The following is a 16156-nucleotide window of genomic DNA, read 5'->3' as shown; positions in this document are numbered from 1 at the left end:
AACACCAACTGACCCAGCCGAGACTCAAACCAGCGACCTTCTTGCTGTGAAGCGACAGCACTACCGCATCACCTTGACTATTTATTATTAACTTTTATTATTATCACTATAATTATGATTATAGTTTCCCAGTACTGGGTTGCAGCTGGAAGGGTATCCGCTGTGTAAAACATATGCTGGAATAGTTGATGGTTCATTCCGTTGAGGCGACCCCTGGAAAATGAATGAATTAAAACAATCTTTAAGATGAATCAAATAAATCATCAATATATAGAGTGATATCTCTGCTTTAGCGGTGATCCGTTCCAGTTGTTCAGTCTGAGAGGAGGAGTGGGGTTATGCACACAGCATCACTTACAAGATCAACACTCGAGCGCAGAGCCTCAGTGACGTCTCGCTCACGTGACTTCGTCTGTACGTCAGCACGCACAGTGATTAGGCGTCACGTGACAGGCTGTGCGTACGCGGCGGAATTGTAAGTGAAGATGGCGGACGAGGAGGCCGAGCTGGAGCGCAGCGCGCGGAGCGACACTTCCAGCGCGTTGCAGGCGCTCGCGACGCGGCTGCAGGAGATCAGGGGTGCCCTGGAGGACCGCGCGGAGCCCGCGGAGGAGTCCGCGTCGCAATACTGCTATCAGTTCTGTCAGGTGAGCGCAGATCCGCCGCGCCGCTGCCTGCCGACACCACACATAAACACACACAAGAACACACAAACACACGCAGCCTCCGGTAAACCCGCCGATCAGCTCACAATCCACCGCACACCGAGTCCCCGCTGCCCGCCGCTACTGTGCGGGCGCTCGGTGTCTCTTTCAGGTCCGGTGTGCAGCATTGTAAACAAGCACGCAGCGCACGCACAGCTGCAGGAGAGCAGGGCGCGCGCACACACACACACACACACACACACACACACACACACAGCTGACCACCATCGCACACATATAAATACACACCGATGCAGCTGACCATAACACACACATATATGTAAACACACACACAGCTGATCACCACCGTTATACACACACTCATCTATAATCGCACATACAGTTGACCATTACTCACACACACACACACAGAGATGACCAACATCTCACCTATATATGTATATATAAATACACAACCATGCAGTTGATCATAACATACACACATGTAAACACACAAAAGCTGATTACCATGCTGATCACCAATGTTGTGCGCACACACACCCAAATAAATATAGAAATACACACACACACACAGCTGACCACCGACATCAAAGTGTACATACATACACACACGCATACATAAACGCATACACAGCTGAACACCACCATCACACACACACACACACACACACACACACACGTATATTAGAGATGTGTATTTCAGGACTAAGGTCTGTTCGACACACATTTCAATGCCAAGCCTATACATTAAACACACACACACACACACACACACACTTGTAAAGCTTCCCTCACAGCTGAGCATCTGCATCACTCACTGACTGAACAGACAGATCATACAGTATTCCTGCACTCCTCCTCCTCCATCATGATCTATAACTATCTGCACAGATCAGCATAATCTCATCATCATCATCATCATCTGTGAAGATGTGCAGGGATTGGCTGATTATGATGATTATTATTATAACACACCGCATCATCTCTGCACATCGCTCGTCTCTCACTGCATTTCATCACTGTTATTGTATCTAGTGAGTAGCAGATCATAACACAGCAACACTTCCACAGTCACGTGGTGTCAGGATTACAGATTAAACGAATAGTTTAAATAAAAATGAAAATTCTGTCGTTAATGTGCTGTAAGGTGCTCTGAAATGTGCATTATTATTGGATGTTTGTCGTAATCTCAACTGAAACGATTCGCAGAGTAGCTCCTCCCCTTTTTAAAAAAATGGCCAATAGCATTTTGTTTTTATCACCGCTCTGCTATTGGTTGAGCTCAAGCACATCAAATGAGAAGGGGGCGGGGCATGTCAGACACTAGAGAGCATTTGATTGGTCAGAAGATTTGATGAGAAACCGAACTATACGGCGACAGCAAAGAAATCAGCGATTCGTTTAGGTGGAAGAGACAAACTGCAAGCTCTACATGTTCATCAGGGGTATATCGTCTACATGTGAATGTTGTCTCTGTTTTGGGGCACACTAGCTTATAGATATCCTAAACACTAACAATACTGATATATGAACATCTAAAACTCTTGATTTGAATGTCTTGGGCCCTTTAGATGCTTGTTAGGGCTGCACAATACATGCTATTATCTCGCTGTGATCATCCACAGTAGTCTCGTCGCAGGATCTGCAGTGTGGAGTCTGGATTATAGCTGTTATATTTGATGGCCGCAGTCAGAACACATGAGATGAGTCTTAAAGGGTCACGATAGTCGAGTGAGTCCCACATGTGATGGATTGATTACGCCTGCCTCTTCTGGGAGATTTTAAAGTGGAAATGCTTCATCAAGTGATGGATCTGGCCACTGGAAACGGCAATATGAGATGCCGATGCTTCATTTAAACTAACAAGATCATCCATAATCCCACAAACGCACATGGCCTGCACTAGGCATGGGATGATAACCAGTTTCGAGGGTAACTGTGATTTGGAGAAGTCTAGGTTTGTGTGTGCATTACTGTTATTATTTGATTAATTTTTAAAAATTTTTAAACAAATTATTTACACAGAGTACAACAGACGGTTCATAAAACTGATATGTTTATCGAAGGTCATCATATCGTCAGAATATTACACCGGCCCAGGCCTACCCTGTACACTTGTGACGTTTGAAGCCATCGTAAACGCCTCCTGTTCTGGTTTGTCAGTGTTGAGTAGGACTGCATGATACTGGGACATATGCAGTAGTGTAGAGTGTCTCACGATATAACTAGTGAAATGTTGTTTCATCAGCAGTTTAAAAATGTACTTATGTAATGATACTATACTAAAAAAAAAAACAGGTTATAGATAATTTTCTGAGCTATTAAAATAAAAAAGAATGATCTAGATGCAAACATTTAAGCCTGGTTTATACTTCTGCGTCAAGTGACCGGCGTAACTCACGGCGCATGTAACGCCCGTAGCTGTGCATTTATACTTCTGCTGCTGTCTCTGACGGTCTGCATTAACACTTCTGAAACACTAGTTGGCAGTGAGGTGTAAATGTGTCTCTGTGTCGAGATTCTTCACTGCTGTTTTGCTTTTCCTGAACACTTTCTGGAAGTACAAGTGGCTCAAACTTGCTCATTTTGAGGCAGGAACCGGCGGACGTGCAACAACTTTAACTATGAGGTAAACACAAAACAAAACTTTCCATCCGGAGCTCCTTCACGCGACTCCACACTTGTAAACAATCGCTCCATCGGGCTCGCGCAGATCTCGGTTCCGCCCTGATTCGTCAGGGCTACCAAGCCAACCAATCACAGAGCTTGCGCTATGCATTAGTGCGACGTGTAGTTAAATTTTTTGAGAGGTGCACGTCAGCGACGGCCATAGCGTAGGGCTATGCGTCGTGTAGGCTGCGCCGTAGCATACACGTGCACTTGAGGCAGAAGTATAAATCAACCTTAAGAGTTTAAAACAGCACAAATGACGGAAAAAACGGTTATTTTTATTTTCTGTTAGTAATAACGTCTTTACCCTGACATGTCTTGATAATGTCTGTGTGTCTGTATTTTATTCTTAAATATGTTTAAACATCTGAATAATTTTCATATTAGTTGATTTCTATATATATATATATATATATATATACACAGTTGAAGTCAGAATTATTTGTCCCCCTGAATTATTAGAGCGCTTATTTATTTTTCCTCAATTTCTGTTTAACAGGGAGAAAACTTTTTCAGCATATTTCTAAACAATAGTTTTAAAAACTCATTCCTAATAAATGATTTATTTTATCTTTACCGTCATGACAGTAAATAATATTTTACTAGATATTCTTCTATACAGCTTAAAGTGACATTTAAAGGCTCAACTGGGTTAATTAGGGTAATTAGGCAGGTTATTGTATAACAGTGGTTTGTTCTGTAAACTATCGAGAAAAAATATAGCTTAAAGAGGCTAATAATTTTGTCGCTAAAATGGTGTTTAAAAATTAATAACTACTTTTATTCTTGCCGAAATAAAGCAAATAAGACTTTCTCCAGAAGAAAAAATATTATCAGACATACTGTGAAAATTTCCTCAATCTGTTCAACATCATTTGGAAAATATTAAAAAAAATTTTTGAAGGGGGTGAATAATTCTGACCTCAACTGTGTATGTGTATATATATATATATATAATTTGGTGTTTGAGGGTTTCGGGCCTCCATCATCAGTGCTTCAGTATTCTTCTTCTTCTATTATTATTCCCTCCAGAACAGTCTTGAGCATCTGTCTGCGCTCCCGTCTCACTCTTCCCAAAGCCACCGCATTGATTGTGTTTCGTTCTCTGAGGTGCAATAATTCACACAACTCTTTCATGAGCATTTATCTGCATCAGAAGTGCTGGATCTGTTCAGCAAAACATTTGTCTGTGACTAAACAACTTAACAATAGAACTAAAGCAATGTCCACTGTGCTGAGCGAGAGCGCTTCCCTGTTAAACTGAGCAGAGCGTCAGTGATGAGGTGAGTGCAGTGTGAGTGCAGGCCATTCGGGGAGGGGGGACAGTCGCACCCGGGCACGGTTCAAGGCAGCCGTGCCTAATGTGAGTACACCTGAAGTTGGCGCTCTGCTTGTTTCAGTGGTGTTTACGTGAGTGCTCTTTGGTTTCAGACGCTGCTGGAGTACGCCAGCCTGTGGAGGATTGAGGATGAGCCCCTGCCGGTGCTGGAGGTGTACATCACAGCGCTGCTCAGCTTCGCTCAGGCCTGTCCGCTGCTGTCGGCGCAGTGTGAGGAGGTGCCGCTGCTGCTGGAGAGACTCTCGCTGTGAGCTCATCTTCATCTCTTCTCTTCTCTCTGAAGCTTCATTTAGGTTGTTCATTAACTGTGGGTCTTTCTTCTGCAGGAGTTGTGCAGAGCTGCTGCTTTCTCTGCCGTGGAATATCCCAGATGCGTTGTGGGACAGGTTTAGGACATCCGTTCAGGTACATTTAGCAGGCTGTTGCTATTGTTGTTGTTTAGTATAGGAAACTAATGCATGCTAATACTGAAATGATGAACGATGATCAACCAGTCGTGCGTTTTTTTTTTTTTTTAAAGCAAGATTTAAAGCATTTTAGTTCATTCATCTATGCATTTACATCTATCCAAATTCATTTAGTCAAGTAATTAAACTACTTGTCAGACAAAACAATTAGAAAAGTTTAAGTTTAAATACTGTTTTAATTATGTAAATAGTGATTAATTACTTTAATTTATTTACCCTGATCAACATCCTGGCATCTGGACCAAACCAATTGTGCAGCATATCCAAAGAAAGCATATTAAGTGCAAGGAAAGGGAAACTGGTGGAGATTTGAGTGAATTAGTGTTGGAAATATGGATTACAGTCAGAATCTTCTGGAGTTTTTTTTTTTTCAGTGCAGAATTTTATTAAATAAATAAATAAATCTGCAGATTAATGCAAGATACCTGTGATGGTATAGAACTAAACACAAACATATACAATATAAAACTGTAAAAGTCTTAGTTAATAATTAAATAGCCCCTTATAGCATTGACCGGTCTGCCGCTTGCAGTGTGGGTTCCAGAACTGTGCATCTTATTGTGTGTGTGTGTGTGTGTGTGTGTGCGTGTGTGTGTGTGTGTGTGTGTGTGTGCGCGTGCGCGTGCAGATCGCTCATCCTCTGGTTCAGGAGAAGGGAATCAGCCATCTGACCATCCTCTCCACCATCGCCAGAGAGCAGGGCGTCTGGAGTAACCCGACCCTGCAGGCGATCCTGTCCAGTGAGACGCCGGCCGGGGAGGAAGGTGCTGTCCTCATCCTCATTTCACAGTCATGTTAGTCTGAGTTGGCCGGCTGACCTGTGTGCTGTTTTCTGTGTAGTGCACGAGTTCCTGACGGCGGAGGGGCCGACGCTGCTGCGCATGCGGCTGAAGCAGCTGATGAAGGAGGGCCGAGCGGATCAGGCTGCGGCGCTGGCCAAGGCCTGTGCGGACCTCTCCGAGTTTGAGGAGAAGGGACACTTCAAGCAGATGCACCTGGTGTGTTTGTGCACGGTTGCTCCACAGGACGTCATAATGGAAGAGGTAAGAGACTGTTCATGAAGAATTAGTGAGGGGAAGATCAGATCTTTTCACTAATCAGATCTTTTCGGATTTCACAAAACTGTTCACCGGTTCTTAAACTACAACGTAATCATGTCATCGACTTAATGACGACAATCCTCACATATTAGGACTCCACATATCAAAAATATGCAGTCAGCAATCGAGATTTCAATCAGTTAAACATCACTATGGTCTGTGGAAGCTCCAGTATTTTCAATGGGGTTTCTGTTCTCGCCTGCAGCTAATGATGGCGCCTGCATGTAAACCGTCTTTCGTCTATTTTTAACACTTGAACAACTAAATGAATGCTGAAGTCTGTTTAACTGATTGTATTTTAATTACATTACAACATCCATGCTTTTAAAGGAAGCGCGTGAAATTGAAAGTCTTGGAAAAGTCATGGAGTTTTAGTAGTGAAAATGTGTATGAACCCTGCACTAGCTGTGCATATACACCAGGGGTGCCCAAACTCGGTCCTGGAGGGCCGGTGTCCTTCAGAGTTTAGCTCCAACTTGCTTCAACACACCTGCCAGGATGTTTCTAGAATACAAAGGAAGAGCTTGATCAGCTGCTTCAGGTGTGTTTGATTAAGGTTGGAGCTGAACTCTCCAGGACACCGGCCCTGCAGGACCGAGTTTGGGCACCCCTGATATAGACCCATTGAATGCAAGCAGAGAGTGGGCTCATTCTCACCCAATGCATCTTAACGCGGCGCTCAGGAATGTGTTTTAAAAAAGCATAGCTTGAGGTCCACGTGATGGAACATCATGAAGGTGATGTAATGACAATAACAAACCCATTAGAAATATAAAACAGTATGTTATGATAAGCACATGAAGATGCATCAAATAAATCAGCTACAACGATGATATAATGGTAAAAGCGTTTGTCATGCTGGCTTTCTACTATACTATAAACAGATGCTTGCAATGGTTGCCCCGCCTTTAAGATCTTCTGATTGGTCCTCTGCTTTTGGACCTGACAGTGATGAGCTGCTCTGTGTGTGAAAGTTCAGGAACTTTCAACTTTACACGGTGTATAAAAACTGGCACAAAAGACGCAAAGCCTATGTCTGAAAACCAATAGAAAGGCAGAGCAGTGGAGAGGGAAAATGCATTCTGTGTGACCTCACTGGCTGTTTGTAAAGCATACAGCACCATCTACTGTTCAAATCTAATCTCAATTCAAGAGAGAAAAGCAATGCATGACTTGTTTTCTATTTGCCGCGGCTCTGTTCAGCAGATTCATAACAAGTGTCACATCATGGCTGCTTGTTTTCATACATACAGCAGTAGACAGATTTAAAATACAGCATTTACACCCCTGATTTCTTTCTCTTCCTTTCCAGCTCTCGAAAGTGGACTGCCGTGATGCTTTAGAGATGATTTGTAACCTCGAGGCTGACGGTGAGGAGAAGGCTGCGTTCACTTTGTGCTCTGCTTTTTTGACACGTCAGATTCTGCAGGAGGATTCCTACTGTGCTTGGTAGGTTAAAACATTGCCACTGCTAGGAAAACATTCAAGATTTCTTTTGCATTAACAAATGAGAATTCTGCGGTTATAATAAAGTCTGCTTGATTTAATGTGTCGTTTTAGATTTAGACACTCAGAGATGTTGTATGTTCTCTGGCAGGGAGTTGACTCTGTTCTGGGGGAACCTGCTCAAGCGGTTAGAGCCTTCAGAGCAAGGCTTTTTGGACAGATGCCGTCAGATGTCGTTCCTGTCTAAAACTGTGTTCCACCTACTCTTCTTCATTAAATTCATCCAAACAGAGGTGAGCTGTGCCTGTTCACACTTATAGCTGTTGGTAACGAAACGAACATTTCCTCAGCATTTTCTCCAGTGCTTCTAAACTGATCAGTTTCCTTTTCTGTTGAACACAAAATAAGATATTATGAAGAATGTTGGGAAAATCTAGCTCTATACTTCTTATAGTTATTAATTTTGTCCTCCATGTCAACAGATGGGCAAAGTTGGACTTCCAACCTGTGTTGAGATCTGCATCCGCGCCCTGCGATTGGACTCATGTGAAGGAAGCACCAAAGCCACTGTCTGCAAAACCATTTCTTGCCTCTTACCCTCTGACCTGGAGGTGAAAAGGGCCTGCCAGCTGACGGAGTTTCTCCTGGAGCCCACCGTGGACTCGTACTATGCAGTGGAGACTCTCTACAATGAGCCAGACCAGAAGCTGGACGTGGAAGATCTGCTGGTATCAAACTCGCTGCGCTGTGAGCTCCTGTTAGTCCTCAAAACCCAGTGGCCTTTCGACCCCGAGTACTGGAACTGGAAGGCCTTAAAACGCCACTGTTTAGGACTTATGGGAGAGGAGGCCTCAATAGTGTCCTCCATTGATGAACTGAACGATGGAGACCTTGAAGGCCTGGGGGAATTTAACGAGGACTTCAAGGATATGTCTCAGTGTTTTTTAGACACAACAAATGAACTGAATGATATGGCAGATCAGAAGCAGAAGAACAGAGAGATGAAGAAGTTGCGAGAAAAGGGCTTCGTTTCCGCTAGGTTTAGAAACTGGCAGGCCTACATGCAGTACTGTGTTTTGTGCGACAAGGAGTTTCTCGGTCATCGAATAGTGCGTCATGCAGTGACTCACTTCAAAGATGGAAGCTACTTCTGCCCGATTTGTTTGGAGACCTTTGAAACTAAAGAGACTCTTGAACCACATGTTGCATCGCATGTGAAACTGTCTTGCAAAGAGCGTCTCGCTGCAATGAAGACTAGTAAGCAGCTAGCCAGCCCCAAAACAGCCACTCCTGACATACCCTCCCTGAAAGCTAAGAGCAGTGAAAATCAGGTGCGTAAGCCCAAGACAAAAAGCAGCAGCGGTGGGCAGGCCAACAAGCTGAGTAGTAAGGGCAGCAATGACTCCGAGGGCTTTGGAGGTGAAGGGAATACTTGTCCAGTGCAGTACTGCAGGAAGGGATTTAAATATTTCCGCAATCTCATTGCCCATGTGAAAGATCATGGCGACAATGAAGAAGCCAAGCGCTTCCTTGAAATGCAGAGCACTAAAATAGTGTGCCAGTACTGCCGTCGCCAGTTTGTCAGCGTCGACCACCTGAACGATCACCTGCAGATGCACTGCGGCATCAAACCCTACATTTGCATTCAGCTTAACTGCAAAGCCAGCTTCAACTCCAACACAGAGCTCATCGTGCATAAGAAAGAACACACTGTCTTCAAGGCTAGGTGCATGTTTCCAGGATGCGGCAAGATTTTTCACGAAGCCTATAAACTGTATGACCATGAGGCACAGCATTACAAAACATTTACCTGCAAAGCACCAGACTGTGGTAAAGTGTTTCATTCACAGTCTGAGTTGGACCTCCATGCCGAGAGCCACATCACAAAAGTGGAAAGCAAAAACACTGAGAGTCAAAGTATTGAACCAGCAGAACCTCACCCAGAACAATGCAATCAAACAGAGCAGGACTCAGCCCAGCCCGACCCTCTCTCAGTCATGGATTTAAATGACAGAGGCGCAGAGTCTGAAGAAGATCGCCAATCAGGCATGGTCATAGTCAAGCATTCTGTTGAAAACATGCTAAATAGCGAATTTGCAGTTTCTGCTGACTGTGTTCAACCTGGGACAAGTAAACCTGATCAACTTCCCACCCACCAGCACATCCCTCAGATCAATGACCACCCCGGCAAGTCAACTGAGGGGACTCGCGCGTCTCGGTTAAAACCACATAGACCAGAGGAGTCTCTCTTGGAGGCATTGATGAGCAATTCAGATCCCATGCCATCTACGTCTTCATATCAGAGTGTATTAGAGGACTTACTGCCTGCCCCAGCAACTAATGGTCAGCTGCAGTCGGCAGACTCTGCTTCTACTACTCCACTATATAACAATGGAGTATTTAGGCAGTACAATCCCAATCCCGTAACTCCATCTCAGGCATCATATCAGAGCCTGCACAGTAGTAGAAGGACGCCTCCACCACAGGCTGCACACAACGCAACACCGCTCGTCTCACTGGGTCAGATGCTTCCTCCCGTTTCTCAGACACTTCCTTTGCAAATGGCTTCCGTACCAAACGATGGACAAGTTTTGGAAAACAAATGTGTGAAACCGATAGACACAACGATTGTCCAAGTGAAAGAGAGACACAAATGCCCTCACGAAACTTGTACTCGAGACTATAGCTCGTATAGAAGTGTTACGAAGCACATGAAGGCTGTTCATCCCGACTTTTACACGCAGTGGAAACTTGCCAAGAAGAACAATGTGGCAGGCCGCTCAAAACACCGATCTGTAAATGGAGGCCACAGTTCTGTTGTGACTCCTCGAGACCAGCCGGCCCAAAGACGCCCTGCTGTTCAAACACAGAAATCCCTCAGTCAGCCTACGTGCTACCCATCTAACTGTGCAAACCCCAAATATCCTTCCGTCTCTTCTCACATCGCCGCTTCCCCAGGGCACATCCGTTCCAATGAAATGGACAATATATTAGATCCTATTGTTCTCTCTCAGCTTGGCAATGGTAATAATCAGCCTCAAATGGCAACAGACCACTTGTGGGACCCCAGGAATAATTCAGTACTCCAGCAACAGAGATGTCATTCAATGACGCAAAGCATGAACACTCTTTCTAGCAGTCATTTTACTCACATGAACCCAGCTTCCAATGATGATGCACAGCAGAGAGGCACAAGCTATACCACCCTGCAGAGTAAGCGTAATGGCTACCCAGTGCCAGCTCGAGCAGACATCAATCAAAAACTCAGTAACACCTCAAATGATGACCTGCATGCAGTTGGCGAACTCAATCCAACTCAAGTCATGGGTCCTAATGCGGTGGTAACTGCGCAGTCTTCAGCCGAGACAAACCTGGGATCTGCTCAGATGTCTGTGTTGTCCTCTTACGCAGACACTATGAACAGTTCAGTTCCCAAAGAGTCCTCAGCGGCTTACCTGCCGCAAGCAGAGGATTCCTTTCCTCCAGTACCCAGCGCACAGTGTTTGGTGAAGTTGGAGAGGGAAACCACTGTAGGCTTTCCACTTTCTAACAATGCTCCCCCATCAAATGGCAGTTCTCCAAGTTCACAGGATAACACTGGGAATGCGTCGAGTGATGGGGAGCACAAAAAAGTTAAGCGAAACAGAAGAACAAAATGGCCTGCCATTGTTAAAGATGGCAAGTTCATCTGCTGCAGGTGTTACAGAGAATTCAATAGCCCCAAGTCTCTGGGTGGACATTTGTCTAAGCGCGCTTATTGCAAACCATTTGAGGAAGCTGACCTGACAGCAGACCTCCCCAGCTCATTTCTTGATCTTCTCAACTCGCCTCACCCCGCCCCATCCTCACATGTGACCCTGCCACAGATCAAGGGCCCCCTTGATCCGAAGCTGTACCCAAACGTCACTTTCCCCCAAGCCAATGGCACTTACACTAGCATTGACAAACAGATGGGAGGAACATTGCAAAGCCAGTCGAGTCCGTGTGTGGGCTCTGCACAGGAACAGCAGATGGTGCCAAACCCCTGTGGTTCATATGCTCAGAGCAGTCGGCTGTCTGAAACCAGTGTCATACAACACACAGGTAGTGTCAAACATCAACTTCAACCAAGTTATTCTGAGATGTCCAGCACGCTGTTTAACGACAGTGTCAGTGATCCTTTGCTTACTCAGCTGCTAGCAGATGACCGGTCTACATCCAGCCTGAATAGCAGTTCCTCAGATCAAGTTTTTCAAAATGAAACTTTAAACAGAATGAAAGACAACAAGGAGAAGACACCCAACATTAATGTAAGCGATTTATCAAATGATGGACTTCTGGCAGCCATGGCAAACTTCACTCAAAATATGGTGTCTGAAAAGAGTGTCAAAGAAAGATTGCGTGAGCAGATATTAGCTGGAGAGTTTCACAAAAAGGGCAGCCTGCCTCGTGGATCAAGTGTTGACAGTTCCTCCTCACAAATGTCTGTGTCGAGTCCTGTCAGTGGGGATCTACAGCGTACCTCAAACCTGGTTACGAATACGCCTCAGAGTGAGCAGCAACCTAATGTAAACGCATCTGACGTCCTTGTTGAGACTGTTTCACAAATGAGCCCAAACGATGGCTTAAATCACACCATGTCATCTGTGCTACCGGAAGGTGCTGTCAACGATCAGCCTAGCAATATGCCTATTACCAGTGTCGATGAAGTGTTAGAAATCCAGAAAGCACTGGAGAAGCTTGATCTAGACAGAGAAATTAGTGAAGTTATCAGAACTGTAGATGTTCCCGCTGTGATACCTGTACAGCCTACTAAGCCAGAGCTTAAGCCTACTAAGCCCAAGGTTTTACCTACTGTGAAGGCAAGTTACGTGAAGCCATTTGTGTGTGATGTAAAAGGTTGCACTTACAGTGCTATGACAAAAGACGCTCTTATGAAACACCTTGTCAAGACGCACAATTACACAGAGGATATGCTTGCGCAAATGAAAGACCAGTTTAATGTTGCCCCTTTCAGGTGTCAAAAATGTTCCAAGGCCTTCACGCGCAACTCCAACCTCAAAGCCCATTACATATCCATTCATAACTATTCACAGGAAGAAGTAAAGAAGATGAAAATTAGGCCTCAGTCCAGTCAACGGCTCCTGGAGAGTGATAAAGGCAGCCCTTGCTCAGTGCCGGAGGTCCCCAGAACAGTTAAAAACACTCCAGTTGTGGACGCACGTCAACCGCCGAAGGATGTTACATGTCCATCAGGCTCCATGAGACACGATACTGTCAAAACACCCCATTGCATCCCTCCACCATTTGTCCCACAGTCTGCTTTTGTGCCTCAGAGTAGAAGTCTTGCTGCAGGAACACCAACAGTAAATCAGATGGCTGTTCAGCCATCAGTAATCATGTCTAGCCATTCTTCAGTGACTCAGAGAATAGATCAGAATGCAAATGGGTGGTTTCCCACTCCTACCCCTGTTCCTGCTCAAGCCCAATTGTCTCCACTTAAAGAGATTCTACCCATAGCCCCATTTACACAAAATCCTTCAGCACTGCTTCACAAAGTAAATTTGCCCTTGGACAAGAAGCCCAAACCTAGCAAGCCTAAAGTGGCCAAGCCGAAAGAATCTCCCAAAAAAATAAAAGAGAAAAAACCTGAGGCGGATGATGCTTTTAGCCCCTATAGACCCTATCGGTGTGTTCATCAAGGCTGTGTGGCGGCATTCACAATCCAGCATAATCTGATCCTGCATTATAAAGCTGTGCATCAGTCTGCTTTGCCCAAGTTTGAGATCAACAGCCATGACGAACAGAACGATGAGGAGGCCGAGGACATGGACCAAGTTGAGGAGCGTGAGGACAAGCTGGATGTGGATGTCAAGGAGGTGGATGAGTTCAGGTGTCAAGTCAAAGACTGTTCTTCCATTTTCCAGACAGTTCCAGACATGCTCCAGCACTACCTTCAGCTCCACAAGTTACCTCTTGAAAAAGCAGGTGCCATGATGTGCAGCATTAACCTAGGTAGATTTCAGTGTGATCAGTCTGAATGCTCTGAGACCTTCACCGGTTTCTGGAAGTACATCCGCCACGTTGACAAAAAGCATAAAGAAACCCAGCTCTCAAAGGTTAACGCTGTGGCGGGGGTGTTCAGATGTCCGATGGAAGGATGCGAAGGCGCGTACAGTACACGATCAAATCTGCTGCGGCACACAATGAAGAAGCACCAAGAAGTGTACAAACGCTTGCTCATGAGCCCACGTGGAACCAAGACTGGGGTAAAACTTGGTCGTCCCAGGAAGTTCCAGAGTCATGTTGTCGAGAAAGAAAACCGAGCGATGAACAAGAAGTCTATTAAGAAGCCAATCCTTAAAAAGAAGAAGCCCAACACCAACAACTGGACCAAATACGGGAAACCCATATTGAAAACGCAGGAAGAAGCCTCCGCCATGTGCACCAAGCGCTTACAGCTGCAGTACGCATGTATGATAAAGGGTTGTGAAACGGTGACGAGTTCAGAGCGAAATATAATGAAGCATTATCTTCAGCATGGCCTCCCAAAACAGTACTTGGAAGAACAGAGAAGCAACTTCATCTACTGTAAAAAGATCCCCCGGTCCAAATACAAGCGCATCGCTTCCAGAAGCGACGACACCGATAAATCCGAGGAGAGCTCCATCGAGACTACTGAAAACGAGGAAGTTGCTGAGCCCGGACAGAGTGAATCTGAGTTCTCGAAGCCCACGTCTGGGAAAGAAAGCACAGAGGACCCTGATCTGTCCGATGGCAAGCCGTCTACAGACACCTGCTCAGAGATATCAGTGGTGGTTAAGCGGCGGAGGGGACGGCCGCGCAAGGGCAACGTGAAAGAGCGCAAGCCCACTGGACCTAAAAGGATGACCCGGCAGGGAATTGCCGGGAGCTCCTCTGTCAGTTATGCGGACCTGAACTCTGACTCCACGTCCTCCAGTACTACTTTAATACAGGAGGAAGCTTCCAGTAAAAACACGCCGCTCAGCTCCTTCAAGCCCATGGGCTTCGAGGTGTCCTTCCTTCAGTTTCTGCAGGAGTCAAAGACATCCCAGAAGAGAAAGGCAACAGTGCCGCTCAATGGGAATGCACACAAAAGAATGACTACTTTCCAACTAAAGACTGCCACAGTGGTCTGTAAAAGAGCGGACGCGGAGCTGCGTCCCAGAGAAGCACTCAAGCTGGTGGAGTTTAAAAACCCGCAGAAGCTGACCTCGCTCAGTAACGTCAAGTTTGAGGTGCAGAAGGTTTTTACCAATGTCCTGGAGATCCTACTCAAGCAGCTTCAGGAAATGCGACCCACAGTGATCCTTCAGAAAGAGAAGTAATGCGCAGATCCCTCTGAGCATCAGGATGATGGCTGACTTTTATTAGTTTTAATTGGACACAAAGATCGAGCGTTGATTGATTGATTGTCTGGGAAACACTACACACTATCTTAAAGGTCCCCAGTGTGATGTTTTTTAACAGAACTGTGTATGTTAAGCTCACTTCATAGCCGCAGTAGTCGATGAAATACCTCTTAAAGCATGTATGTCCTTATGAAGCTGTTCAGCACATTTCTGTTGCCTTCGGAGTTGATTTCGTTTTGTTTTGAGTATTGGATAGACCTGTACTTTTTAATATTCCATTGGACTCTTTTTCTATCCTGCAGAAGTGAATCTTGATTCTGATGTTATGTAGTGCTGTGTATAATTCGTAACTGTTTTGGTCCTGTTTACCTTGTACATTTTAAATTTGTCAATAATGTTGTGTGTGGCTCTTTGATCAACTACTGCCACCAGCAGTGTGTATGTTAATCAATAGCAACCAGTTTAATACAGCTTGCGTTTTGTTACGTCGTGTTGCGTCTGGTCATTGGATGTGTCTAGTCTTGATGTTTTTGTACAGGGGTGTCCAAACTCAGTCCTGGAGGGCCGGTGTACTGCATAGTTTAGCTCCAACTTTCTTCAACACACTTGGCTGGAAGTTTTAGCTAGAAGGAGCTTGCTCAGCTGGTTCAGGTGTGTTCAGCTGGAGTTGAAACTAAAATATGCAGGACACCGACCCTCCAGGACTGAGTTTGAACACTCCTATTCTAGTAGGATAAGGCATGGGATGATAACCGTTTTCAAGGTATACCACTGTTCACTTTAATTCTAGACTTCAGAGTTAATCACTTTAATTTGCTGTTGCATGATCTGTGTCTGGTGTGAGACTGAACACTGGTAAAGCTTTAGTAATAGCCTGCTCATGAACTGCTGTAGCGCTGGAGGCTCAGACAGTGGCCCTCTGTGGTGTGGAGGAGAAAAACTTACAGCAGGGAACACTAATGTAGACCTGATCACGTCAGAAAGGGAAGAGGAAGTGTACACAGGCTAATACGGTTGCATTAGTAGAGGCTCGCTCAGCCTGTCCAAACACATGAAGAGACAGCACACATTACACAGAACAAACACACCGAGCAGCCGGCTGAGCAGACACTAATGA

General features: G+C 45.2%; 2 protein-coding genes across 3 annotated transcripts in view; one reads left to right on the top strand and one right to left on the bottom strand.

Annotated features, from left to right (window-relative positions):
• lama4 (laminin, alpha 4) overlaps positions 1 to 891 on the bottom strand; it is a 48638-nt gene extending 47747 nt beyond the window's left edge. For both annotated transcript variants that reach the window (NM_001444007.1, NM_001444006.1), the window contains 1 exon segment: positions 359 to 891. The gene's annotated coding sequence lies outside the window, so the exon portion shown is untranslated.
• Positions 446 to 15524, top strand: znf292b (zinc finger protein 292b). The gene is given in 8 exon segments (NM_001030212.1): positions 446 to 647; positions 4767 to 4921; positions 5001 to 5079; positions 5770 to 5905; positions 5982 to 6184; positions 7554 to 7690; positions 7839 to 7980; positions 8170 to 15524. Coding segments are annotated over 8 exon segments (7860 nt in total). The 5' UTR covers positions 446 to 485; the 3' UTR covers positions 15016 to 15524.
• The last annotated feature ends 632 nt before the right edge of the window (positions 15525 to 16156 follow it).

The sequence above is a fragment of the Danio rerio genome, chromosome 20 (genome assembly GCF_052040795.2).
Source record: "Danio rerio strain M-AB ecotype USA chromosome 20, GRCz13ab, whole genome shotgun sequence".
Lineage (NCBI taxonomy): Eukaryota > Metazoa > Chordata > Actinopteri > Cypriniformes > Danionidae > Danio > Danio rerio.
The sequence above is the reverse complement of the archived record's forward strand: the minus strand, read 5'-3'. Positions and strand labels throughout refer to the sequence as shown.